The sequence below is a fragment of the Canis aureus genome, chromosome 16 (assembly GCF_053574225.1).
Source record: "Canis aureus isolate CA01 chromosome 16, VMU_Caureus_v.1.0, whole genome shotgun sequence".
In the NCBI taxonomy this organism is placed as follows: Eukaryota; Metazoa; Chordata; class Mammalia; order Carnivora; family Canidae; genus Canis; species Canis aureus.
The window spans coordinates 30,325,872-30,352,942 of record NC_135626.1 but is presented as its reverse complement, the minus strand read 5'-3'; the positions used below and the strand labels follow the sequence as shown (position 1 = coordinate 30,352,942).

Below are 27,071 nucleotides of genomic sequence, written 5' to 3'. Positions count from 1 at the left end.
ACGGCTTTGTTATTCTTGGTGGTTGACTAGTGTTAACCCAGAGTGAGGACATCTGGGTACTAAATATTCAGGTATTCATTACTCTTCCTCTGACTACTAGGTATAAGTAAGATTGCTTGAAGATCCTACGTGCATAGGCGTCACTAACTAGCGCTTTGGGGATGACAGCACAGAGTGGAATGACCCCAGTGTTTATGGAGTACTTATTCTGCCCCAGTCTTTCTCCAGTGCTCTGAGCAAACCTGCCTGCTGGGCAACGTGATTCCCTTTTCCTACAGAGGGAAACCTAGCTTCAGAAAGGTTGAGTAACTAATGCAGAATCACACCGCTGATGAGCGATCCATCCTCTACCTCATAGTGCCTTCTCAGAGAAGGGAAGAGTCCTTTCGTTGTATAATTGAAAACGTCAAGGAATCATTCATATGTAGGTAATGCGTGCTGTCAGATGAGCATATCAAGTAGTATGGGGCACAATCTTGGTATGCACCCAGGGAGACAGGACAGGGAAGTAAAGGAACAGTATAAGGGGGCAAATGCCAGGGGGGAGGAATAGAATTATCTCACATTGCTTCTGGCTTGAGAGGTTTCATTCCACCCATCTGAAATGCTGGCATTGATATCATGCCTTGACTGGCAGTATAGTACGTGTATATCCGACAGCGGCGAGACCTGGACTTGAACGGGTGGAAGATCCACGTGATCCTAGCCCAGAGCACCTCTCTGCCTCAGATTGCTGAGAGGTCTGGTGTGGTCCGGGTGAATCAGTACAAGCAGAGCCTGGCAATCGAGAGTGATGGCAAGAAGGGGAGCAAAGGTAAAGGCAGGGTCCATGATGGCATACTGGGCAGGGCCACTCTATGAAGGCCATGCTGATTGTGTGGCTTGTAAAATACATGATGCTTATTACCTGAGGTCAGATAATGGGCATGGGTATAAAACAAACAAGAGAGCAAAACCTGGGGAGAGACTCAGTTAACCCCCCAAAACTTACTTGAATGCATGATGGGTATTGAAATCTGACTCAACCCATTCTTGGCTCTTGCATTGTCCAGAGGAAATCAAACCAGAAGGTTTTGTAATCCAGTACAGGCTAGTACTTGAGATACATACATAGGGCCTTGGGCATAGGGGTGGGCAAGAGGGCTGGCAGGACTGACTCTGAGGATGAAGCTCCTGCCTGCCTTGAGTTCCAGCCCGCACAGAGAAAAGCTGTGAACAGAGCGGTGGCACACAGCCACTTGCTGTACTGGAATCAGTGTGGCCTTGACTTGCATGTGAGGCAAAATCTGAACCATAATTCTGATGCTTCTCAGATCTGTCACCTTGGACATGCCACCTAACTGCTCTGAGTCTCCATGTTGTCATTTATAAGTGGGGGTTTAATTTTACCAAATCCTTTGGACTAAGATAATTAGTGAAAAAATAATTAAATGAGAATTTATATCCAATGTCTAGCACTTGCCGGGCATTGAATAAGTATCAGAAAAATGTGCCTGTGGCTATGTTTTCATAAATATTTATATATAAACATTTATATTCTGGAAGGGAAGACACAAGAATCCTCTGGAATCCCTTCTTGCTTTCGGCCTGATGAAGGAAGGTACGGGGCTGGGACGTTTGTAGAGTTTGTAGTTGTTTTTCTAACATTTTTCCTTCTCTTGAATTGTCCTTTCTTTCCCCTCTAGTTTTCATGTATTACTTCGATAACCCGGGTGGCCAAATTCCGTCCTGGCTCATTAACTGGGTCGCCAAGGTGAGATCCCAGGAGGCAGATGGGGGGAGTGTGTTTGACAAATGTTGACTTAGCCCACAGGGCTGTCAGGCTGAGGAGATGCCATGTCTCAGGCCTAATGAGGCTCTTTTATGAAGCAGCTTGGTTGAGTGACTACAGTTAGGACTGAGGTTGCCAACACCCAGGATGTGGGGGCTGGGACAAAAGAAGAATCCTTAGCTGGAATGTCAGACACTGCTTGGTAGTAAGACCCTGACAGGATCAGTCTCTGGATCCTCCAGACAATAGCCTGATCCTTGTAGGAAAAATGGTGCCTTTGAGCCCTGCATCTGCTTATAGAGTAGGACGGGCCAGCCTGGCTCGAGAGACCACCAGACATGTCCAAGCCTGAAGTCTCCAGTTTTGTCACTGTTGTTTCTCTGTAAGGAGAGAGAACCACAGTGGTGGCCTGATCATTAGAGACTGTCCTGCCGGAGAACCTGGCTCTATGAGAACCATTCAGTGCTTTGAGTCCCGTATACTGGTGGGAGGTCTGGGCACATTCCCTGGGAGAGTGCAGAGCACACAGGCTTTGAGTCAAACCCATGTGACTTTGAATCCTGGCCCTGCTTCTGTCTGTATATTTTAGGGAAGCTGTTGATTTCTTCCTTTCTCTAAATGAGAGTATTACTGACCCTGTAGAATAGTGAAAATAATGCAGTGTCTGGGGAAAGTCTTGCACAGTGCTCAGCACTAAGGAATAACTAGTCTGTCCTTTGCCCCACATCCTCACTGTTTCCTAATTGTGTAAAAGAAGTCCTTTCTCTGATATCTGGGTTAGAATCCCACAACCCAACCCAATCCCATTTTCTGTGTTTTTTTTTTTTTTCAAAAAATAGTGTCTCAGAAGAATCTTTGGTTTTTACTAGCAAAGCCAAGATATACAACAGATCCGCTGCTATCTAGTCTCACCTGTGCCTTCGACCTTTTGACATTGTCTGTGGCCATTTCTGTAGAAATTGTACAGGGGCCCTATTGTCATATTTATAATTCTCAAAACCTTCTTTGTTTACCTCTGCCCTATCCCAAGGAATCAAGAGTAATGTCTATGAGGACATAGAAGTAACAGTTCTCCTTTGCTTTGCAGGGTAGTGTTCCTGTCTTCTTGAATGACATGGCCAATGCCTGTCAGATGTACAAGAGGAGAACCTAAGAATGGGGATTGTATGTTCATGGAATGATTTCTCTGGAAGTGCTAAAGCCACCTGAAGCTCTGCTTTCCTTTTACTTTCCATTTTCGGAGACCTGCAAGCTATCCAGTATTTCCTCCCTGAGTGTGTTTGCCTGACACCGGGCTTCCTTTCCCAGTCTCCCCACCCCGGGACTGGCTGCCTTCTTCCACTGTTGAATATGGGTCAGAATAGGGAAATTCTTGCTTGTTTATTTTTAAAAAGGGAAGTCCTCAGTAGAGAACACAATCATTCCATTGTGCCATTTCAGCGGGATGGGTGGGTGGAGGAACGACAACAATGCAGGAGCAACTGATCCCGGGGAGCTGGCTCCTTCCCAGAATGTGACTTCTTGCAGCTCAGGAGGGGCTGCTGCGAGCCCCATCCCCTTCAGAGTGGAGTCTCAGGGCAACAAGACTGGATGATATGGACTGAAGTCCATTTGCCTTATGCTTTAGTGTATTGATTTGGCTGCAGCGTGAGGTGATAATGCAGTAAGTCTCTCTCCCGTTCCTACTTGTGGAAGATCATGACCTGTTTTGATTTCAAACCATTCTGAAAAACAGTAGAGGCCTAAGCACTTAATGTGATAACCACTTTTTTTTCTCATCATCCATGTCTAGATTTCTGTTTCCCACATGCCCCAGGGGAGAGGCTGCGCATACCTTGCTTATTCTGCATTTTATTGGAAACTGAGGCATCACGATGGCTCTGGAAGTTAGCAAAAGGCAAGATGCTCTGCACACAGCACTGTGATAAAGTGTCCTTCTATGCAATAAAATGAATTACCTTCTAGAACGTTTAGAGATACTGAACAGATAGAGTTCACAGCCAAGGAAATACTAGTGGATTGATCGACTCTCCACATTTTCCTCAGGAATACAACCTAAGTTGCCTGCCTCTTCGACCACCAAAAGACTTCCAATTCCTTGTTTTCTCCTGAATTTTGGTAAACCAGGATGTTCCGTGGCTAAAGGCACAGCCTTCATGATCTCAGGGAAACATTTTAACCACAGTGTTATGGTACTGAACCTTGATTAGAGGTCATAGAAATTCAGGATGTGAAAACAGAAGCAGAGGATTTATTAAAATGGGAGATGTCAGACTGTATGCTTGCTCTCTTGGAAAATAGATTGATACCAATAAATACCGAGTGACTTATATTTCTCTTGTTTGCAGCTTTCTTTCTACCATGTTCCTTTTGTGAGGTTGAATCAGTTAGGTGTCAACATTTGCAAGGCACATCCAACCTGAGTAATGACCTGGAGTATAAAAAAGGATTTTAGGTGCATTTATATGCAAGACCAGGTATAGAGTGGCCTCACGTTAGGGTTGATACAGGTGCTCAAACTGACATTAGAATTTGAGTATATTCTTTTTCAGGTTATCTTTGATGCTGGGCTGTGTCTGGTGACGGGATTACTGCTGACAGCAAAAGGTAGACCTATACCTTTCCAGACTCATGCTGAGTCAAAGAAGACAACATTTCTTTCCAGTAGATCCTATAACCATCCTATGACTTTTCTCTCAACGATGTGTCAGTCCCTTCCTCAGTCATTGTGGTCTTATGGATAGACTTAGGCAAATAAGTGAATGCCTCATAAATTTACCATTAAAATATCATTATTGGTAATGTAGCTGGCATTTAATTTTAGATAAATGAAATCTAAATGTGTCTTGTAATAGAGGATCAAGTTGAAAATTTAAGTATAGAGTCACTGAAACACAGCACTACAATTACAGTTTTTCAGTAGAGAATCAAATTCAGTTGGTGTCATGCATCCCATATCTTTCAACAGCCTTTGATAATTTGCTAAGAACTCTGAAGTCACTACTTTTGCAGAGTTTCTAGGCAAAATAGTTACAGAAAAAGTCAGAAAGTTTGCAATAATTAGTAGAGTTTTGACTCTTTGGCATTTCTGTGTGCTAATTTGGAGAAGACAATCTACACAGCATTAAAATACAAGGTTATGTGGGAAACAAAACCCGTGAGCCAATTGGTAAATGTCAGAGGTGCAGAATATGTAGAACTGGTGCTTTAGAGGGTGCACCTGATTCCTCAGTGTATGCCTCTCCACAAAGGCTTGGGGTGTCATTTGGAATTTGAAAGTTGTAAACGTCCTTCCTGTAGCACTTTGGTTAACACTTATTTTTTTCCATGTCTGTCTCTTCACATACTAAGATCTCTGTGGATTGGAAGAGTTATTTTCCTTTGATTACTAGGGGACTATATAGTAGGTACTCAAAGGAATGTACTCAATAGTAGGTACTCAATAATTTAGAGAAGATGGACCAAATGACACCAGAAGGTAAAACCCATCCTGGTATGGAGGTTTAATTTGATTACATTAAATGATAACTAGTACTATTTAGTAATTTAATTCAGGCCAAATTATTTCCCAAATCATCATTTTTTGGGGGAAGAAGGGTTCTAGATGGTTCTCATTAGTCCTCTGTTTGTTAAGGGATGGCATATCTGGTGTATTTCTGGGTTATGTTTTGATGTTATAGAAATGGCATAGTCTGGACTGAGTTCAGTTGAGATTAGTCAGGATTTCAATATTTTATTTTATTTTTTATTATTCTTCCCCCCCCCCCTCCGAGAAGGCATGTGAGCAGGAGGGAGGGGCAAAGGGAGGAGAGAGAGAATCTTAAGTAGGCTCCACGCCCAGTGCAGAGCCTGATACAGGGCTCCATCTTAGGACCCTGAGATCATGACCTGAGCCAAAATCAATAGTTGGGCACTTAACCAACTGAGCTACCTAGGCGCCCCAGGATTTCAGGATTTTAATGAAAAAAGTAGCACTACTGTTGGAGTTACATTTTTTCCACAGGTGAGTTATTCACACGGCATAACAATGAAAAGTTATTGACCATTATTGGAATTGAAGGATTCCAGCAAAGAGTTGCTTCCCTTGAAAATGTTCCTATTTCACACTGAGAGTCCTGGCCTACCCCTGGCACCCTGGCTGAAATTCCTCACCCAGAGTCCCCGTCTACAATGCTGCCCTTCAAACCTCTTGCTTCCCATATGGATCTGGAAGAGACAAAACCAAAAGAACCCATTCAATTCTCATGTTTCTGGTAGCACCAACCAGTCAGCTGAGGGAATTATCCTTAAAAGCTTTGAGACATGCATTCACTAATGAATATATCTTGGGTCTGTTGTCCACCTGGCAAGGGGACAGACCGCAATGAATGATATTCCTGCAATGAATGACATAGATTTAGTGTCAGCTTATGGTCTAGTGAAGAAGCGGTGGGCAGGCTGTTGAAAGACTGAGTTTTGACAAAGGGCAAGTAAAGGGTGCCAGATGTAAAAATGGGGGCACTAACCAAGTTTGAGGGGTCAGGGAAGCACATGTTGTAGTTGGCTGCGAGAAGGTTGGAGAAGAAAACTGTTCTGCATGGAAGGAACTATTTGCCTTAAGCTCCTCCAGCAGGAGAACCAGTCACCTGTGAGGAACTACCAAAGCCAGTATGGCTGAAGCAATGGGCTGGAAGGAGAAACAGCTCACATGTGGCTGAAGAAGTAGGCAGTCAGGCCACGGGGGATTGTGAGAGCTATGATTTTAGACTTTATACTCAGATCACCAATAAGCTTTGTAGGATATTAGGCTGACCTAAAATCAGCAGTGACTTGATGAGTTTTTTCCTTCTCACCAGCTGCTCATTTTCCCCTCATGGCTCTTCTTTCACCATCTCTAACAGTCCAACACCATCATGGGTTCTCTCCATGGTGAATGAAGAGTACCTCCACGGGGTCCAGCCTTGTCAGTTGGAATCCTCTTCACCATTAGGTAACTGGCAGAGTAGCCCACACTCCAATCTAGTTTCCAAATGGAGTATCAACCTTTGAAGTCTAAACAGAAAAAAAGCAGGGAATATGCATGCACATCGCCTGCTGGTGTACAACATACCCTCCAATGGGCTGCGTCATGCAGCCCACAGGAGCAGAACCATTTCAGGATCCAGAAGTGGGAGAGAATAAGGAAAGGCACAAAAAATGTAAGCGGGTATGCTTTCCCAAAGTTGCTTTTTCCACATTCTTCCCCAACTACAAAGAAACTTATTTTTGTCTTGAAAAGACAGAAATATTGTTTAGGTTCTTAGAATTTAGAACTAACAAGAACGAAGGGCTTCAGAAAAATTATTTATATTGCATATTTTTTATGCATATTTTCATAGGTGTCAGCATGGATACACATTGTATGTAGTCCATTTCATGGGATATAATGATGGAACAACTAAGTGGCATTAACAGAAGTCAGGTTCAGTGCTACGCAGCAGAGTTCACAAAGGTAGAACAGTTTCTTCCACTAGGGAATTAGTCCAGAGAGGGCATCCCATACATGCACAGTTCACGGTAAGTGGACGATGTGATCACCGGTGTAGGAAAGGAAAATCTGTAGTATTTCAGGAGCTTTTTGGCAAATCGCTGTTAAGACAAAACGTCCCAATGGAATTGCTAATGCTCAACCCCACTCACCAAAAAAACAAAACAAAACAAACAAAACAACAACAACAACAAAATTGACTTAATCACACACTTCTGGGAAATGAACTTAAACCTCTCCAGCCAGGAATCACCCGATCAGCACATGATACCTCACTTGCCTGATAGACGCCTGCCATCCCTAAAGCAAAGCGACCTTGCAATAACCAACCCGTTTTGTTGTCCGGTCACTGCCAATGTCTTTGATCTTGCACAGCTCCTCAGAGCTCCCTTCTACCTGTTGGATTGGATGCTGCCCAAGTTGAATCGAGTTTTGTTGAAGCGAGTTCTCAAATGCTTTAATATGCCTCAGTGTATCTCGTGAGAGTCTAGGTGTCCCAAGAGGAAAGGAAGGGAGAGCCTCCGCAGCCGCCAGGGGCAGGGGGCCACCGGGGCACCGACCTGGGGTGCACCGACCTGGGGCGCCCCCTGAGCCCGCAGCTTTCCTGCTGCCTCTGGGGTGGGAGTCGCGCTGGGATCCTGGCTCTGCAGCTTCGTGGGAGGCGCTTTCAGACTCGACTCGGGCATTTCTCTGTCCAGATGGAGTCCAGATGCCGGCCGGAGTCAGCCTGGGCCTGACTTAGAAACTAGCAGGGACCGCAGGGAGGTCGGGGCCGAGAAGGCGGGCATGTAGGGCGGAGCGGGCGAGCGCTGGCCTCTGTCCCTCTTGGAACGGGAACGGTTCTGGGTCCGCCTGGGAAACCAGCCGGGGCTGGAGCCGGGGTCTGGCCTAGAAGCCCGACCCGACAGGGACGGGCTGGTTCCGTTTAGAACCGACCAGGTGCTGGTGGGGCGACCGGGTGCAGTTTAGTAACCGAGGGCGCGCCCTGGGTCGGGCCTAGAAACCCGAGAGGGCGGCAAGACCCGGGCCAGGGCGAGGCCTGCGCTGAGGCCGACGTGAGATGTGCGAGGCCGACCGAGCGGGCCTTCCCGCAGGCCAGGCTGAGCTGCTGCGGCCTCCCCGAGAGCTCTTCACCCTCCGAAGCTCATCCACTTACCCGGAGCCCTGGGCCAAGCACTCACCATAAGGGGTGGAGGGAAACGACTTTTCCTCCATGTAAGATTCCTGCTGGCCAGCAGGAGACCCGCTGGGACACCCCACTCACCCCAGAGCCTGCGGATGGCATCCTGCGAGAACTAGCACAAGCCTCTGGAGCTAACAATTCTTACCAAAGGTAGGGCTCCCATTTTCGTCTGTGTGTGTGGTGCCTGGTTGAGAGAAAAGGGCAGGATTTCATGTACCCCACTTTTCTAGATTCAGATGAGTAGGCAAAATGTTTGTAAGGATAGGGTCTTTGAATTGTGACTGGTGAAGGTGCTCTTGGGTGCTCCTGGGTGGTCAGTCCCTTCCCCTCCCAGGGATATCTTTGGCCTTCTTGGTTGTCTCATTCTGTGTCCTGAGAACCTGGCTTGGCAACGGCCGGGTTGGCTCCCACAATATCGCTGTGCAGAAATGTAGGTGGTTCTCCGTTTCTGCCTGGCATCCTAGCGACTGTTTCCAACGTCAGGGAAGTTGCAAATGTCTTTCTTTTGGGAGTGGATCTTGGGGAGTGGGGTAGTATCTTTGCCTCTTGTCCCTATGGGGTTGCTCATTACTGCTGGGAATATTTACTGCCTGTCCGAGGCTGAAACTTGACAAGATACTCAAAAGGATTTCTTTTTTACTTATCTTCTTTCTTAAGAAGTTCTATGGTCAGACCTTGGCCAAAGTGGAAGCTGATATTCAGCGCCTGACAGGAAATTTGTCCTAGGCTTTCTCCCTAAGCTAAATGATACTGTGGACCCAAAAAAGAGAGACAAACATTCTGGAACTTTTGTGGAAGGATTTACTAAAACATTCCAAAGACACACAGCTCTGAATCTGGAACACAGGAATCTTTTGACTCTCACCTTAGTGAAGGTCCTTTCCCTGCTATGAAGATGCAAACTGAGGATAAGGTAGTTGGATGGGAGGAGTGGTCTCCATATCTTTTGGGGTTGCAGCTCAATTCTTTGAGGAATTAGAAGCAGTTGTGCATACCTTATAAATCGAATCTTTAAAAGAACAGAAATGTGGTCTGAAAACTATTCAAAGTCCTTCCATGTGGTTTACCAGTCCCCAAACCTCTATTCATCTGGAAGGCTTGCAGAGGGTATCTAAGATCTGGACTGAGGGAACAGGAGTTCTTCTCCATGGAACTTGGATTTGTCTCTGTGCCTATTGTGATGTAAGTATTTTAGGTAGCCTTTCCCAGGAACCAAGGTAATTCTTACAAGGAGAGGAAAAAAGAAAAGGATATTTTGCACAATATGTCTATGAAAAATCTTTAAAGTCTCTTTCACAAACCTTAAAAGGTATCTGAGTAGGTAAATTTATTCCATCTACCAGTAAACACATTGGATCCTGGGACTCCAGGTTCAGGAACTGAGCGGAGAGCATAACCATCGGAGCCACCCAGGCCACCCCTCATAACTAAAATTTTAAAATGAAAGCTGTGAGATCTGTTCAAACTGTTTGTATATTTAGGTATAGTAATATATGTATGCTCTAGATACATTGGGGTTTTTTCTCTCTACCTTTGACTAGTATTTCCAAAATTAGTTTTCTTGAAATTTTTATTTAAATTCCTATTAACATGCAGTGTAATGTTAGCTTCAGGTATACAGTACAGTGATCCGACACCTCCACAGGACACCCAGTGCTCATCACAACCAGTGTGCTCCTCCATCCCCATCACCAAGTTCCCCATCACCCCACATCCCTCCTCATCTGGTAACCATTAGTTTGTCCTCTATAGCTGAGTCTGTTTTTTAGCTTGCCTCTCTTTTTCTCCCCTCTGCTCAATTTGTTTCTTAAATTCCACAGATGAGTGAAATACTTCTCTTTCTATGATTTATTTTGCTTAGCATGATACTCTGTAGCCCTATCCATGTCATTGCAAATGGGAAAATTTCATTCCTTTTTATGGCTGAATAGTATTCCATTTAAAATATAGACATCACATCTTCTTTATCCATTCATTAGTTGGGGACACTTGGGCTATTTCCATAATTTGGCGATTGTAGATAACGGTGCTACAAACATCAGGGTGCATGTATCCCTTTGGGTAATTACCTAGTAGTGTAATTGCTGGACTGTAGGGTGGTTGTATTTTTAACCTGTCAAGTTAATCGATGAAGTGTTCTATATACTGGCTAAAAGACAAATAAGCATTATATAAATATACTCTGATAAATACAGAAACTAACCCAAATATTTGGCAAGTTCACATGATCTAGGATAGTCCTCAGTAAATAAAAGCTAATTTAGGTTTATTGGTTTAATTGAAACAGGGAGATCTTGAGAGTTCCCAGTATTAAATATAATACTTTTATTCTTCCTCAGTTTACCAGAAGTCAAATAAGCTTATGTTTCGTTCACATAAAATTCTGTGACAGAATTTGTCAGAAGGCAATTTTAGATGGCCAGCTATTTAATGTCTCTAGAAGTTTTCTGAGTAATCTAAGTATAATTGTTATGGCCAAGTAAATTAAGATATATGTAAGACAAAAGTTTATAAATGAGCTTTTCCTCAATAACTGTATTTTATGATAGGTCTACTTTAAAGTAGTCTCTCAAATGTTCTTAGGACATCTCAGCCCATATAATCCTGTGAGCCAGTTTCTTATGATAAATCTTGAATTTGGACAGAAATTAAGAAGGATTGTCTTCACAGACAGACGGGATATTCTGAGGCAAAGCACTGCTGGAGAGAGAAACAGACAGATAGGGGCAATTGGGGGTAATAACCAAGAATAGCCAGCATTTATCGGCCACTTATGAAATGTCAGGCACAAGCTTAGCACTTTGCACACATCAGGTCATTTCCTCGTTGTTCATGTATGAAGACTGAGAGAGCATGGAACCTTGTCTTGCTCCTAACTATATTCTCCATATATAGAACACAAAAACTATTAAAACCATCTTCTGAAGGAACGGATGACTCCATGGTAGAGCTACAATCCTAAAGCCCCATGACCTCAGTTTGAGCGCTATGTCAGAAAGATGGGCACCAAAAAAGGGTACGCTCGATCCTGTGTTCCACCTAATTCTCACCGAAGAGTGAACTTTGAGAACAAATGAAGTTTTAGAAATGTTTTAAAGCTAGAATTACTTTGTCTTTCAGGGTTTCTTGGTTTTGCCTTTGTACTTAGAAATTAAAAAAATTCCTTTTTTGCTATGCATTTTGACTCGACTCTCTTGAAGACTTACACTGACTATCTGAAAACCCAGACGGGAAAGGTCTTATTGATTTAACTGGAGGAGGGGAGAGAGGCAGCAGGCAAAGCAGAAGGAGAAGAGAAGAGCTTTTCATTTGCAGGCCAGAATCCTGACGGTTCAGAAAACCTGTATTCCCCCAGGGACAGGTAGGGAGGTGGGTGGGGGAGAGGGCAGCACACCAAGTCCATTTTCTCCTATCTATCTTACCTGATTTGTCTCTAGTGGTTCATAAACCGAGATAAAGCCAGTGGATACCAAGCAGGACAAAAAGGGTACTTAGAGCGCAGGGAGGACATACAGCAAGTTTTGTTTTATGTCAAACACTTAACGAGGGGCTGGATCTGTTTTTACGTGGTCATGGATTCTGCTTACCAGTGAATGTGGTGTTTCATTTTCCACGGGAGAGAGAGTAATAGTCCTCACCAGGAGCCTGCCCTTCAGGCCTGGTACTGAATAATTACTGGACTGCTGAAAGCTTCCAAGTAGAAGCTCACCCTCCACTATACCGCTTGGCTCCTGTTCCCATTCCAGCTACTTTAAGCTCTTGTAAACAGCCTTTGTTTTCCATTACAAGCTGGGAAATGTGACCGTGTGGCAGTGGTGCCGGGTCCCTGGAGAGGGCCTGCCAGGGAGGCCGTTTCCTCACATCTCCTTTCAGCTTGTAACTTGCTGTCGAGGTTGGCTAATCACTGAAGCTCCATGTCTTCCCATCCTATTCTGTTCCCCTAATTTACAGAACAGCCAGAGACCCGCTTGAGGACTAGCGGATCGACCAGATGTTTCCTGAGCACAGACAGAGTCCGTTTCCCCTTGCACATCATCTTGTGAGAGGGGAGGGCCGGCAGGGCGCTCACCCCTGCTGACATCATTGGGCGAGGTGGCCTGGGGGAGAATTTCAAAGCAGGGCAGCTTGGCCAGGGAAGAGCTCAGCTGGTGGCCCTGGGCTGGGATTAACTGACCCAGATGCCTAGGGAGAAGGATTTAGCAATTTAAGTGTGTTGGTTCTCTGGGAGGAAGTAGCCCCTCCATTCCCTGCACATCCCTGGGCTATGGATGAACTTCGCTGGTGGCTCCACATACACATTCAGGGTCACCTTCACTTCCGTCCAAATCCCTGTGGTTTCCGGACTTTTGCTTGAGGTTGTGATGAGACAAGCTCATTTGATTGCAGTGAATGATGGCAAAATCATAATAAATGATAATGATAATAATAATAATAAATTAGTGGGCCTTCTTCCCCAAATGCAACATAGGGGACCCACATGCTAACAAATCTATCATTTTGCATCACTTCCTTATAGATCACTAGCTTGTCAGATTCAGGGTGGTAGGAACCAATAAAACTTTTTAATATAGAGAACAACTGACATGGATTTAATTGCCAGCTTCCCCTTAGGAAGGTCATTAAAAGTAGATGAAACCAAGTAAATGAATAGACTGTGCCATTTACTATCATTCCAGTTTCATAAAAGAAAGGTTAGTTTAGCCTCTTCTGCTCAAATCCTTCCAAGGAATTGTCTTCACTGCTCCTAATCAAATCCAAACTACCAGGACCTGAACAGTTCCAAGTGACCCAGGATCGGGCCCCTGCCTACTTTTCAAGCTCCGCTTCCTTTTCCTGATTTCATTCCAGCCCCATTTCTGCACCTCAAAATTGCTATGGTCTTTGCATTGCTATTCCCAACATCTGGAATGCTATCCCCCCAGATTTGTATACAGTGCTCTGCCAATGGTAGGCAGCTTTCTGACATGGCTCTCAGCGGCCCCCAACTCCTGATAGTAACACCTTTATGTAGTCCTACCCCCTCCCCATATGTGAGCTGGACCTAATGACTAGCTTCTAAAGAATGGACTAGAATAGAAGAGGCTTTCTCTGAAGAGTAACAGCAGTGATGGGAGTCATATAGACATTAGGTTATAAAAGACTGTGACCTCATCCTTGCTTAATTCTCTCTGGCTCTCCTGGCGTACTTGTTCCAATGAAGCAAGTTGCCATGTGTGAGCTGGCCTATGGTGAGACTGGTGTGACAAAGAACTGAAGGTGGACTCTTGGCCAACAGCCAGTCTGAACTGAGACAGTCATTCCAACAACCGAGGAGCCACTGAATCCTGCCAACAACCATCTGAGTGAGACTGGAAGCCGATCCTTCCCTGTTGGGCTTTGCAATGACTGCAGTCCCAGAGGACATCCTGTTTGCAGCCTGGCAGGAGATGCTGAGCCAGGGACACTGGAACCAGCTGAACCCATGCACCAGTGCAGGCACCTCAAACATTGAGACAGCAAAGGTTTCATTTTAAGGCAGTTAGTTCTGGGGTAATTTGTTACATGCAACAGATAACTCTAATATACTGCTTCACTCTTTGTAGGCCTCTGCTCAAGTGTCTCCTTCTTAAAGTAGTCTCTCAGCTGCAAAACAAAACAAGTGAAACAATATTAATCACACTTAATTCTTTGTCCCCTCATGCATTTGTATATTTATTCATGGAAGTTATGACCACTTAACATTTACATTATGTATTTATTTATTTGTTGACTTTCTGGTAGAATGAAAATTCAGGCAATACCCCTCTTGTTCCTGTTTGAAGAAGATGGACATGTATTTGTCTTGATAGTGCTTACATTTATTCAACAAATATTTATTGTAGGCGACTATTTGCCAGGCCCAGTGATTATAGATTATTTATTCCTGTTCTCTGGAAGTGGGGCCAGTTAATTTTAGTCTACATTTTTTTTTTTTTTATGATAGTCACAGTGAGAGAGAGAGAGAGAGAGAGAGGCAGAGACATAAGCAGAGGAAGAAGCAGGCTCCATGCACCGGGAGCCTGATGTGGGATTCAATCCCAGGTCTCCAGGATCGTGCCCTGGGCCAAAGGCAGGCACCAAACCGCTGTGCCACCCAGGGATCCCTAGTCTACATTTTTTTAAGCTAAGTTGCTCTGTTTTGATAAGGCATTTTTCTGTGCCTTTAAGCATGTGAAAAGCATGCAATATAGGATGGAGTCAGGGTGAAAGCAGTGTGTGCTTTATTGAGGTTCATTGTTGGATTAACATACTTTTTTGAGAAGTTCTTATTTCACACTCTGCTGAAGTCCAACTTCCTGGTAGTTTCATCTACTGGCCTTAGCTTTCCTCCTGGAAATAATGAAGAGCTTATCTAGTCTTCCTCCATAAGCCAGTTCTAATTGCCCCCATTAACTCTGTTCTTGAGGTGTAAGTTTTATTTTTCATTTTATTTTATTTTTTTAAGATTTTATTTATTTATTCATGAGAGACACACAGAGAGAGGCAGAGACATAGACAGAGGGAGAGGCAGACTCCTCTCAGGGAGCTGGATATGGGAGGACCCAGGATCACTCCTGGAGCCGAAGGTTGACTTTCAACCACTGAGCCACCCAGGCATCCCATCAGGTGTAAGTTTTATTTTATGAATTTATTGCCTCCTTTTATGCTCTAAACTTTTCATGGATATTTAGTGTTTCTTTATTTTATGTTCCTCTTTGTAGTTGAGATTGCAAATTCAGCTTTCTGCTTGCTGGAGAGGCAGTGTGTGATCCGTAGCTATTGGCCCTCTCTCTACCCAGTTTCCAATGAGAGTGGTAAGACCTGTGATGACATAACATGGTCTCCTGCAGCAGCAGTACCTGGGAACTATGTTGTGTGTCTGTCTTAAGCTCCCACCATTGAATCTTGAGGCAGATTTCTCCGTTTCTGGGTGTGGGTGTATAGAGGGTGGGGGGGTAGATGGTGGTTAATCTGCCTGGCTGCTCTCCTGTTGTCATGGGAAATATCAGAGGTAGATTACCTCTGAATGTGGGATATCCTATTGTGTCCCTATCCTTGACATGCTTTCTTCCTATGAGTCCTGATCTCCAGCTTTCTTTGCATTTTATCTCTTCTGTTTTCTCTTTGTTTTGGACGATGAGATATAATAATCCTTATGTTTGAATCGTTATGTTTTAATTCTGATGTTTGTATTTCTGCATGTATGTTTTATGTATTTAAAAAGATAGGGGATCCCTGGGTGACTCAGCAGTTTAGCACCTGCCTTTGGTCCAGGGTGTGATCCTGGAGTCCTGAGATCGAGTCCCACATCTGGCTCCCTGCATGGAGCCTGCTTCTCCCTATGCCTGTTTTTCAGCCTCTCTCTCTCTCTCTCTCTGTGTGTGTTTGTGTGTCGTGAATAAATGGGTGAAATCTTAAATAAAATAAAATAAAAATATAAACTATAACTATGTATATTTTATATCCAAATGTGTGAATATATGTAGTCAGTCAGCTTAGCTGCCATCTGAGACCATTAGCTCTACTCCCTTTTCTGTTGGCTCTGCTTAAAGATCATGATCATATTCTCCCTTATTCTGTCCTCCTTAGTCTAGATATCCCAAGTTCTTTTTTCCCTCAGCTTTTTGGGGAAACAATGGATATACATCACCATACAAGTTTCAGGTATACAGTGTGATGGCTCGATTTACATAGGCTTCCAAATGACCACCACGACAGGCTCAGCCAACATCCATCATCTATGTAGGCACAATAAAGAGAAAAGAAAAGCATTTGTCTTTGGGATTAGAACTCCCAGGATCCACTCCTTTAACAACCCGCTATATGACATACAGCGGTGTTAACTATGGATACCATGCTGTACTTTATATCCCTGATTCTTTTAATGATTCTATAATAATTTTCTGACCCCCTTCTCACCAAAACCACCGCCTCTATTCCTATAGACCTGTTGACTGAATGCACTCCAGTGGCTCCCAGTGTTGAGTAGAATATTCAGAGTAAAGTGAAACTATTACTTTTTATATTCTGTGCTTCCTCCCATGCCGTCTAAGTCTGGGAGACCTTTTTTCTCTTGTACCCCATATTTACACTATTGGCTCATAATAATCAGTTCCCTTTCCACCCTCTCAAATTGTAATATATCACCTGTGTCAAGCAGCAGTTGCCCCAGCCTCTACTTGTGTAATTGATCCTCCGCCAAAATGAAAGGCTTCACACTTCTCTCTCATGAGTTTTACCCTGTTAGGTTTAAGCTCCACATCCTGTTGCAGTGTGTGTTGGGAGACACAGCAAACTAGCTTCAACCTATTCTTGCCTTTACCAAATGATACTCCTTTGATATATATATTGAAGCCCAGTGAATAGTGACTCCTTCCATCTATAGAACATTTTCTCCTCCATTATTCATTTATCTGAGAGCATTCTAAACTAGCTTCTTAAAAAAATAAAATAAGTAAATAAACTAGCTTCTTTAACTGAAGCCCGTTTTTACTCACTGGAATTATGATATCCCTTTATTCATTAAAGATTTATAAAGGGCCGGCTCTGTGCCAAGAGCCAAGCTTTGTTATTCTGAGTTAAATGAAGAAACATGGTTCTTGACCATGGTTTTATAATCATTTGTAGACTTATTATTATAATTGCCAGTGATTATATAGCCAAACTTTGACTTCTTTAAAAAAAAACGAATCTTGATAAAGCAAAAATGGTGTAGTATTATTTGCAGAATCTAGGTGGTGGTCTGATGAGTTTCACTTAGAACTTTTCTGTATGTTTGAAAATTTTCATGATAAATTGTTTTTTTGTTTGTTTGTTTGTTTATTTGTTTTGCCCGACGTGGGATTCGATCCCCGGTCTCCAGGATCCCGCCCTGGGCCAAAGGCAGGCGCCAAACCGCTGTGCCACCCAGGGATCCCCATGATAAATTGTTGAAGGAAAACTTGCGTATCCTTCACAAGCTCTATTTCTTTTATTGTCTTCAGCCATGGAATTGTAAAAATTAATTGTTTGTTAAAATTATTTACATTGCTTTACTTTTTACATAATTCAGGACACCACAGCCTTTCCCCCCCAGGGCTCTTGGGAGAAGTTATCATGTAATAGAAAGAACACTTGCATTGGTGACGGACTAGGTAGGACTCAAACCGAATGCAGCACCTATTGGCTTTGTGCCCCCAGCAAGTCTCTTAATGTCACTGAGCCTTGATTTTTCTCATCCCTAAAATGGAGTTAATCATGTTCACACCCCTTGCTGTTGTGAAAACGAACTAAAATTATGTCCATAAACACTCAGCATATTTAAGATGCATCCTGCCCCATTTCTACCACGTCTTTCACTTATCTACCTTGCACATACCATTATTTCCTTCCTTACAAATCTGAATTAAGTAGTTTTTTTTTTCATTTTTTTTTTTTAATTTTTATTTATTTATGATAGTCACAGAGAGAGAGAGAGAGGCGCAGAGACACAGGCAGAGGGAGAAGCAGGCTCCATGCACAGGGAGCCCGATGTGGGATTCGATCCCGGGTCTCCAGGATCGCGCCCTGGGCCAAAGGCAGGCGCCAAACCGCTGCGCCACCCAGGGATCCCTGAATTAAGTAGTTAATACCCATCCATGCTTTTTTCTTCCTTTGCCCTTTGGAAAATAAAATTTCTCGTAACTCAAATCCATAACGCATTACTGGATGCTTTGGGTTAGCAAATATGGGATCAGGAGATTTGAATGTATCCATCACCTTCACTTTCCTTCTTGTTCAGGTATGGGATTGATGTTAAGGAAGTGCCATTCATATCCTGACCAGGTGGCCTGAAATTGCTGCTGTTTTGTAAATGCTTTGTTGTCAATTCCTGTCTCGACTTAGTATGTTTATGTTACTGTCTGTGTGTCCTGATTGCTCTGTCTGCAGTATCTTCCCATTCAAACCTGTGAAAGCCCTATACTTCCTTTAAGAACAAGTTCAGTACTGTGTCCTTTACTCTTGATGTTTCTACTGTATCATGTCATTTTTCAAACTATCTTAAAGAGCTTACTATTAATGGTTATGTAGCCAGAGAAACACAGCTCTTCCATCTTTCAGTTCCCTGCCTGTAAGACTGGGTGCACTCTTTAGGCGCTTTTGAGAGATCATTCATGGGTGTCTACATGGATGAATGACTAGAATTCATCATCCCTGGGTCTCAGTTTATTTCTATGAAATAAGAGAGATAGCCAGGTCGCTTCAGAAGCCTGTTTGAGCCCTGAAATCCTATGATTCTTTGTCTTCATACAGTATACTTTTTTATTTCAGGTATTTGTCTTAATGCCAGTGCTTTCTGTATAGTCAGAAGCTCTTAATTTTTAAGCACCTAGGATTTGGAGGCTTATACATCCCCTCTCTATGACACTTTACCTTAATTGCACCAAGGGTATGCTGAATTGATATATCTAACCAGTCCCTGATTATCTCCACCCCAAATAAATAAACATTCATTTCCCCATCCCTTTCACCCTACCATCCCCTGCATCTCCCAGATTACCTATACTTTAGAATATTTCTTCAGTCCTGTGATGTCGCTTTGAAGAAGGTTGATTAGATTCATGTCTTCTGGAGGAGTCTGCCTAGTTTCTGGGTAAGTACTGAGATTATGCTGGTTCTTTTGAGTCTCAGATCCTGTATCCTCCTGCAGCTGCCGAATTACTTGCTTTTGAAGATATTTAAATTCTAAATTCAGAAATAGTTTGCCCTCACTGAGTATTCTGGAGAGTGAGGAGCACTCCCAGAAGGCAAGGAGGCATGTCAGGTGTGTGTGAGACTGCATCTCATATATATTCCTCTCTTTTCACCCTTTAAGTGCCAGCTTGTGGAACATAGCTCATGTTCTCACTTCTCTGCCCTCTCTACTGGACACACTCTTCAGATCCTCTCCACCCTTTCTGACTGCTAAGCTTAGTCATCCTCCAGATATCAGTCGACAATACTACTTCCTGCAGAAAGAGTTTCTTGAATCGCCTATCATAACATTTGTTGCACTGTCTGGTGATTGTCTGATTATTTGTGTGATTTCTTAACTACATTTCATGGGAGGAGATACCGTCTTTCTAGTTGTATTCCTAGAGCTTAGCACAGTGTTTGACACACAATAGTTTCTCATTGTGTATGTATTATGTGAACCAATGGACATAGTGGTCCCAGTTCTTATTGGAGTTGACATAGATGCACAAAATTAGCACACAATGTCTCTTGTTGTATATTAATAAAATATGCAGTGTATAGTATATTAATGCCTCTTATTTTGCAACTCCTAGAGATTCCTGTGGTCATACTATTGTTTTTTTCACTGTGCAGAAAGGAAAATTTAGGCTTAGAAGTTATATGATTTCCCAAGATTACACTACCACTAGAAAGTAGCACAATTGATTTAAACCTCTGCTATCAAATTAAGTATACTATCCATAATGCTGCAAAGTGTGCAGCAAATGTCACAAATTTGGTACAAAATCCTACTGCATTGCAGAAATGGTAGAATTAACTCCTAGATAAGTTGATACTTGAGCTTAGATTTGAAAGACAACTAATTTTTTTAAAAAGTATGTTATTATCAAAACCAAACCAAAGAATAACCCTTATGCATTTTAAAGATTTTTTTTTAATTTATTTATTCATGAGAGACAGAGAGAGAGAGAGAGAGGCAGAGACACGGCAGAGGGAGAAGCAGGCTCCATGCAGGGAGCCCCATGCGGGACTCAATCTCGGGTCTCCAGGACCACGCCCTGGGTTGAAGGCAGGTGTTAAACCGCTGAGCCACCCAGGGATCCCCACATTTTAATTAATTCAACTAATATAGATTAGTAAGAAGCAAAAATTCACCCTTTCTTACTCTAATTACATTCCCAAGACAGTAAACACTGTTATGCATACTCCTTTCTTTTCTTTTTTTTTTTTTTTTAACTTCAGTACAACTTGGGCAACCTGGTATCCAGTACATTTATATTCACCTCCTGCATTTATAACTGCTGCATGTCATTCTTTTGTAGGAATGTTTCATAGTTTTTTTAACCAATCTTCTTCTGTTGGCACTTACTTAGATGACTTTCCATATTCTCCCCTGTAAACAGTTCTGCAATAATCTTTCTTGAATATATGTTTCTGAGTCCTCATTAAAGATTTTCTGTCCATCAATTGCTTAAAATGGGATCTCTTGTGTCTTAGGTTATCTGCAGTTTAAATTGTGAGAGAAACTAACAGCAATGCATAGAATGTGTAAAAGCTAGATTTGGAGGGGAAAAACATTCAAGGTGGGGAAAGTCACACAAATAAAGGTACCAAAAGACATAAGTCACATTTCTTTATTGTTCTGGAGATGTTTCAGCATTTTGACCCATTGTGTGAGCTCTGATGACAAATTCTAGCTCCTGCCAAAGACCAGAAGCTATTTGTCAGTATGTCTCTTTATCCTCTCTCCTGTCCCTTTAATGATGAAGTCCCTCGAGGTTAAACACTCTCATTATTAATCTTACCACAAGAATCCCTGAAAACCAATGTTTGCTGCCCTTTGGTTCTTTACTTTAATGACTCCTCACCACACACAGACCCCTTATTGTGCTATTCACAACTTTCCAGATGAAACCAAAGGCTTGGATTCAGCTGTAGTCAAAACGAATTCTCTACAATTCCACACACATACATGCACTAAACCTCCTCTTTCCACCAGTGACTAAAACTTAAAATTGAATGAACGTAACATGAGATATTTCTAAAGAGCTATCCCCTCACAATCAGCTTTATTAGAGGCACAAATGTGCAGTCGCATTTAATGGTGTTTATTTTAAAACATATGATGTTTACCCTTGAAAGCCTATTATGCATCTCTCACCTTACAGTGAACAAAAGGGCATTGTAACTTCATGTAGTCTGACTGCTTGCTTAAATTTAGGTCTCCACTCAAATGAGAAAAATACTTGAGTATCAGTCATCTTGGAATCCAAGGGACTTATTCATAGAGCATGTGGGGCTCTATTCATAAATGATTTATGTCTTTGCATAAAGGGGAGTGGGGGTTGTGTGTGTTGCTCAGAGAACCATCGACTGCCTCTCCTGAGTAATTTATACAAGATCAATATTTATCAAAGTGAGCCAAGAATTGTGCCATAACTCTGAGAGCCAAATACTTCGTTTATAGTTCCCTCATCCATGGAAGGGAGCATGACAGGTTAAAATGTTTGCATAAAAGCTACTTAAAGTGGTTCTCACTTGGTTCCTGTTGCTTTAGATACAGTGTGATGCTTTGGCAGATTTCTGTCATGGTTGTTGCTCAATGACTAACACATAATAGATGTTTTTAAAAATGTATTTGTTTAATTAATGACTAAAGGGAAATAATCAAACTTTCCAAAAAGAAAGGGAGGTTGCCTACTGTATTTATTCTTTTAACATTTATTAATTAAGCACCTGCTAAGCCTTATACATTGAGTGAGGGCATAATTATTGCTTGGAATGCTCTCCCAGACATATGTGTAAACAAAAGCATATTAACGAAAAGTGCTGTGTGCTCTGTTAAAGATTTTTAAAAAGCATTTTGGAGATCCAGACGAAGGAGGAACTAATTCTGCCCAGAGAAGTTTAAGAAAGGATAAGAATAAGTAGGAGTTAAACAAGCAGATGGTAAATAGGAGAGGGAATTTTAGAAAGAAGTAATAGCATGAACAAAGAAAACAGGAGAGACTTTCAAAATGCAAGAATAAGGTAGATGTGTTACCATGAAAGATTAGAGTACTTGTGTCAATAAGGGGAAATAAGTATGAAATTTTCCATTAGAATTGGATTATACACTCAACCAGTGAGCTATTATTTTACTTTGTAAGCAAGAGGAGACTTCTATAGATTTTTAAACAGAGAAGTGAAATACTTAGATTTCTCTTAGCAGTTTATCTGGTGGCACAATTTATACTATCTGTATGTCATCTGGTAGAGAAGGATAGAAATGAGATGACATGAGTTCCAATTTACTTATCAATTCTATGAAATTTATATACATCTATAAGAAAACAAAGTATATCAGAACATGTGAAAAATAGCTATGAGGGGGATAGTAATTTTGATGGTGGCAGTCTCCTCTTGATTTCCAGAGTTTTCCTTTGATATAGGAGTTAGGCCATAATGGAGTCTACAAAAAATGAGTGCTGAACAATAGTGTAATCCTAAAGTGATAAAATCATGCTGATGGGTTATGGTGATTTTTTATCATCAGCATCACCACCATGGTTGCTACTTAGAAACCACCAAGTTTAACAGCAGCTGTTAATTGTTCATCAATGCCTAAACACTCAGAAATATTTATAGAACTAATACAATTCACAGATTTCTATTGGCAGGAACTGGTCATCAGCATTTTGGGTGTCTTAGCTTCTATGCCTTTTTCACATGGGGCTTGGCAAGAGTGATATGTATCAGAAACATATGGACAATTTTGGTTAGAGATGGGCTGTCTTCTTCCCCTCCCATCTCCTCCGGCCATAGAAAGTATCCTTGGATCCTTATTGTTTTTCTCCCTAATCATACATTTAAGAAAACCTCCTTTTTTTAATGAAATGCCCTATAGGAAATTTAACTGAACCTGTTAAAACTTCCACATGAAGTTAACAGTGAACTGAAGAATAGATATATTACTGACCTTTATAAATGCAAATATGATGGCCTGGAGAGATTCGTGAAATGTATTTGTTTTTTCATTTTAAATCTTTCAGCATTGTTAAGAATTAAGACTCTGGCTAAGACTAGAACCAGGGGGCACCTGGGTGGCTCAGTGGTTGAGTGTCTGCCTTTGGCTCGGGTCATGATCCTGGGTCCTGGGATCGAGTCCCACATCAAGCTCATAGGCAGGGAGCCTGCCTCTCCCTCTGCCTATGTCTCTGCCTCCTCTCTCTCTCATGAATAAATAAATAAAATCTTAAAAAAAAAATACTAGAATCAAGACAGTTGTGAAGTGCACAGCAATTACCTTGCATTTAATTTACTATATTATATTTTTTCAGTTTCCTCAGATTTAAAATAAATTCTAACACTTTTAACTTGTTTCTAGTTTTATTTGTACAAGATATTTTTACAACTACTATTTTATATCCTCCTAAAATGCTAAGAGTACGTAGATATTAGTGATAATGATAATTCTAGTATTGGTAAGAATAATGTTTTTGATGATGATGAAGATGATGATGGTAACTATAATTTATTAGAATTTCCTATGTTCTAGTATGAGGTAAAGAACTAAAAACCTAGTTGTGAAGTGAGTTGTTTAAGGTTACACAGCCAGTAAGTGTTAGAACACATTTTGGAATTTAAGTCTTTTGTCTTCTGGTGCAAGCTTTCACCTAGGTATTGCCAAATCTCACACATAAAATGCCCTTCCTACTCCTTAGGTGATGCATCTCACTTCTACGGGAATTTGGATTAACCTCACCTCTGAGAAGCACTCCCTACCACTTACCAGTCATGTGGTTTTAAGCAAATTATTATTATTATTTTTTTAAATTTTTATTCATTCATGATAGTCACACACAGAGAGAGAGAGAGAGAGGCAGAGACACAGGCAGAGGGAGAAGCAGGCTCCATGCACCGGGAGCCCGACGTGGGATTTGATCCCTGGTCTCCAGGATCGCGCCCTGGGCCAAAGGCAGGCACCAAACCGCTGCGCCACCCAGGGATCCCTTAAGCAAATTATTTAACATGAGTTTACTCATCCTAAAAAAAGGAGGTAACAATATGTGTCTTAGGCATTGTTGCAAAAATCAAGTGGCTTAACCTTGAAGGCCTAGAAAAGTCTGATGAGAAACAGGCACTCACTGGGTTGTGGTTCATTTTTCTGCACTGACCACTAGACTCCTTATGCCCTATCCTAATTATGAGGAGTACAAATGACAGTTAGAGAATCGTGTTAACCCAAGACTCACAGACTTTGGATATCAGCACATTATTCCAAATCACTCATGTTAGCCAGCAAATTGCAATCTTTTCTCTCTGTCCAAAGCTTTCATCAGCTTTCATCAGCATTGCACTGGACCTTAGTTCTGCCACCAGTAATGGGGAATAAAATGTCCTAAAGGAGATGTCTGAAGAGAAGGAATAAACAAAGAACCTGATAGGTCAGTCTTAGAAGGAGCCAAAGCTTACACTTCATCAGAGAGAACAAAGGAGTGCACATTTTCCTCTGGCACATTTAATGTATAGTTTCTAAGAAGTCAGCTAGAAGTAATGGACTTCAGCCAATTCAATATCAGGCAACTGCTCCAACATATTTCCCTTCAGTACCTGATGAGCAGCAGTGTCTAAGAAATATCTAGGTGACACAAAAGGAGCAGAACCCCAGCCAACTCTGAATGCTGCATCACTATTCTCCTTTAATCTTGGGTTAAAAACACTACAAAATAATATTCTACCTTCTTTCCTTTTCTATCTCTAAATAAGAAAATAGAATTCTGACATGAAAAAAATAACAGTAGAATTCTTCTTTTTTTTTAAATTTTTTTTAATTTTTATTTATTTATGATAGTCACAGAGAGAGAGAGAGGCAGAGACACAGGCAGAGGGAGAAGCAGGCTCCATGCACCGGGGGCCCGACGTGGGATTCGATCCCGGGTCTCCAGGATCGCGCCCTGGGCCAAAGGCAGGCGCTAAACCGCTGCGCCACCCAGGGATCCCAGAATTCTTCTCTTTTAGTCCTCAAAACAGTGGCTATCCTTTTCATGTTTTCCCCCTCCTCCTCCCATAAAATTCTTTTTTCTTTTACCTTAAACAAACAAAACTGAACTTTTTATAAATTGAGATTGAGTTCAGTCTTATTTTTCCTTTATTTGAAAAGATTCTTTAGGTATTTTATATCTGTTACCTCTTGGTACTCTGATTCTCCTTAGGGTAAACAAGACTAGTCTTATAATCTCTATTTGGTAGATGTGGAAAGAAGTTTAGAAAATTGTGTAATATACCCCGATGTCTTAGCTAGCAGGCTGTGCAGCCAGAGCTAGAACCTACCACTTTTGAGTTCATGCTATTTTTTTAAATCAGAGAACTTCAGAGTGTTTTTGGTTTCGGTTTTATTGTTCTTGTAGTGTGTGTGTGTGTGTGTGTGTGTGTGTGTGTTTCCCCATATACACCAAGTGCAGAGTTTAGCTTTCTAGAAGCATAAAAACAAAAAACAATGAAACTGTTGCTACCTAGAAATTTACCTTCCAGTTAGCAAAGAGATGACACTACCCGAAGTGGAAAGCAAAGTCGTAGTTAAGTGCTGGAACCACTGTACAAACCAATGGTAGAACTTACCTGAGAGCTATCAGGGAAGAGCTCTGGGAATATGTGACAATCTACTCATCTGTGAAATCCAGAGCTCTGGTTTCACATCCACTGTCACAACAGGGGGTAGTGGGCTGTAGAGGGTAAGGGAAGGGTAGGGGGGCAATATTGAATGATCTGTGCTTCTAGGAAGTTCCTTCATTGAGTATGACTCTAACAAACTTTTATTACCTTCTACTAACTTGATTGCAGGAGTGGGTTTGATCTACTTATTGTCCCTCAAGCATGACAGCTTACCCACAATCTGCTTATGAGAGGGGCTTCCTGTGGATATAATATTTGGATTCCAGACACATGGAGCCACCTGCAGAAATTATTCCCTGAGTCTGCTAGAGGAAACCATAGTCAGGAGGGAAATTGGAGTAAAAAACTTAATGACCAAACCATGTTTTGCCCTAACAGTCAACACCAGGTTACAACAGTAGCTAGGCTATGGCAGTTAGTAGCTGAGAAGTCAGGAGATTGAAAGCAAGGGCTGATGCATGAAGTGGGTGAAATCAAGTTTAAGCAAACTGAAGACTATGGATCTTTCCTTTTTGTGGGAGGAGTTACAACCAAGCTGCCAGAGTTCTTTGAAGACATCAGGGAAAGCTGGACAGTTTTTATGAAGCTATTTGCCCTTCATATAATGCTCTTTCCCTCCTGTCCATGACTTTGATCCATAAATTTTCTGCAAGGCTCAGCTCTAAGCTTTTCTCCAACACAGAATTATTCCCAGCCACCCAGACAATAGGGATCTTGTTCAGTTTATCATATATTCAGACAGCTCCGTATTATCATTTCATTTGTCATATACAAAGTCTTTTCTACAAAAAAAATATAACCTTATGAAGCAGAGGTGAGAATGTGATGCCTTTGGAAAGTCCCAAATGCTTTAGTTCAATAATCATTATCATTATAGCAAATACATGTCCGTCACTTAAACTATGTACGATGCTCCCTTTTAAGCATTTTTCACACATCTTATTTAGTCCTGTTATCTTATTTTACACATGAGGAAACTGAGTCCTAGAGAGTTTAACTGATATTTCCAAAGTTACCTCGGTTGAACCATTAAGATGTTGACCTCTGAAACCTTCCCAGAACAATTCTCATAGGCACTTTTTCTTGCCCAGCTGCCAAAGAAGTAGATGTTATATGGAATCTGAATACAGCACCTGGCTGGAGAGGGTTGCTTTTCTGATGATTCACACTTTTAAATAAAAATAATAAAGTCCTTGGCTGGACAGCTTCACTTCCCCAGTCCAGCTGGGATGTGGTCACTGTGGTTCCAAAACACACTTGGGTGA

The 27,071-nt window shown here is 42.0% G+C and overlaps 1 protein-coding gene and 1 long non-coding RNA gene across 9 annotated transcripts in view; one reads left to right on the top strand and one right to left on the bottom strand.

The window, feature by feature from the left end:
- LOC144286322 (uncharacterized) overlaps positions 1-17,088 on the bottom strand; it is an 88,020-nt gene extending 70,932 nt beyond the window's left edge. For both annotated transcript variants that reach the window (XR_013354373.1, XR_013354372.1), the window contains exons 1-3: positions 16,606-17,088; positions 16,109-16,196; positions 9,326-13,939 (exon numbers count right to left, since the gene is read on the bottom strand). This is a non-coding gene — a long non-coding RNA (uncharacterized LOC144286322). The remainder of the gene's footprint in view (positions 1-9,325; positions 13,940-16,108; positions 16,197-16,605) is intronic.
- LOC144286318 (phosphatidylcholine transfer protein-like) overlaps positions 1-27,071 on the top strand; it is a 50,009-nt gene that overhangs the window by 20,689 nt on the left and 2,249 nt on the right. For 4 of the 7 annotated variants that reach the window (XM_077852615.1, XM_077852613.1, XM_077852619.1 and 1 more), the window contains exons 4-8: positions 643-814; positions 1,686-1,753; positions 2,859-2,905; positions 3,564-3,668; positions 4,324-4,378. In XM_077852615.1, coding sequence (XP_077708741.1) covers positions 643-814; positions 1,686-1,753; positions 2,859-2,905; positions 3,564-3,636 — 360 coding nt within the window. In that variant the 3' untranslated portion in view covers positions 3,637-3,668; positions 4,324-4,378. Of the gene's footprint in view, positions 1-642; positions 815-1,685; positions 1,754-2,858; positions 3,435-3,563; positions 4,102-4,323; positions 4,379-27,071 lie in introns of those variants that run through there. The other 3 variants (XM_077852617.1, XM_077852616.1, XM_077852614.1) reach the window with 3 other exon arrangements.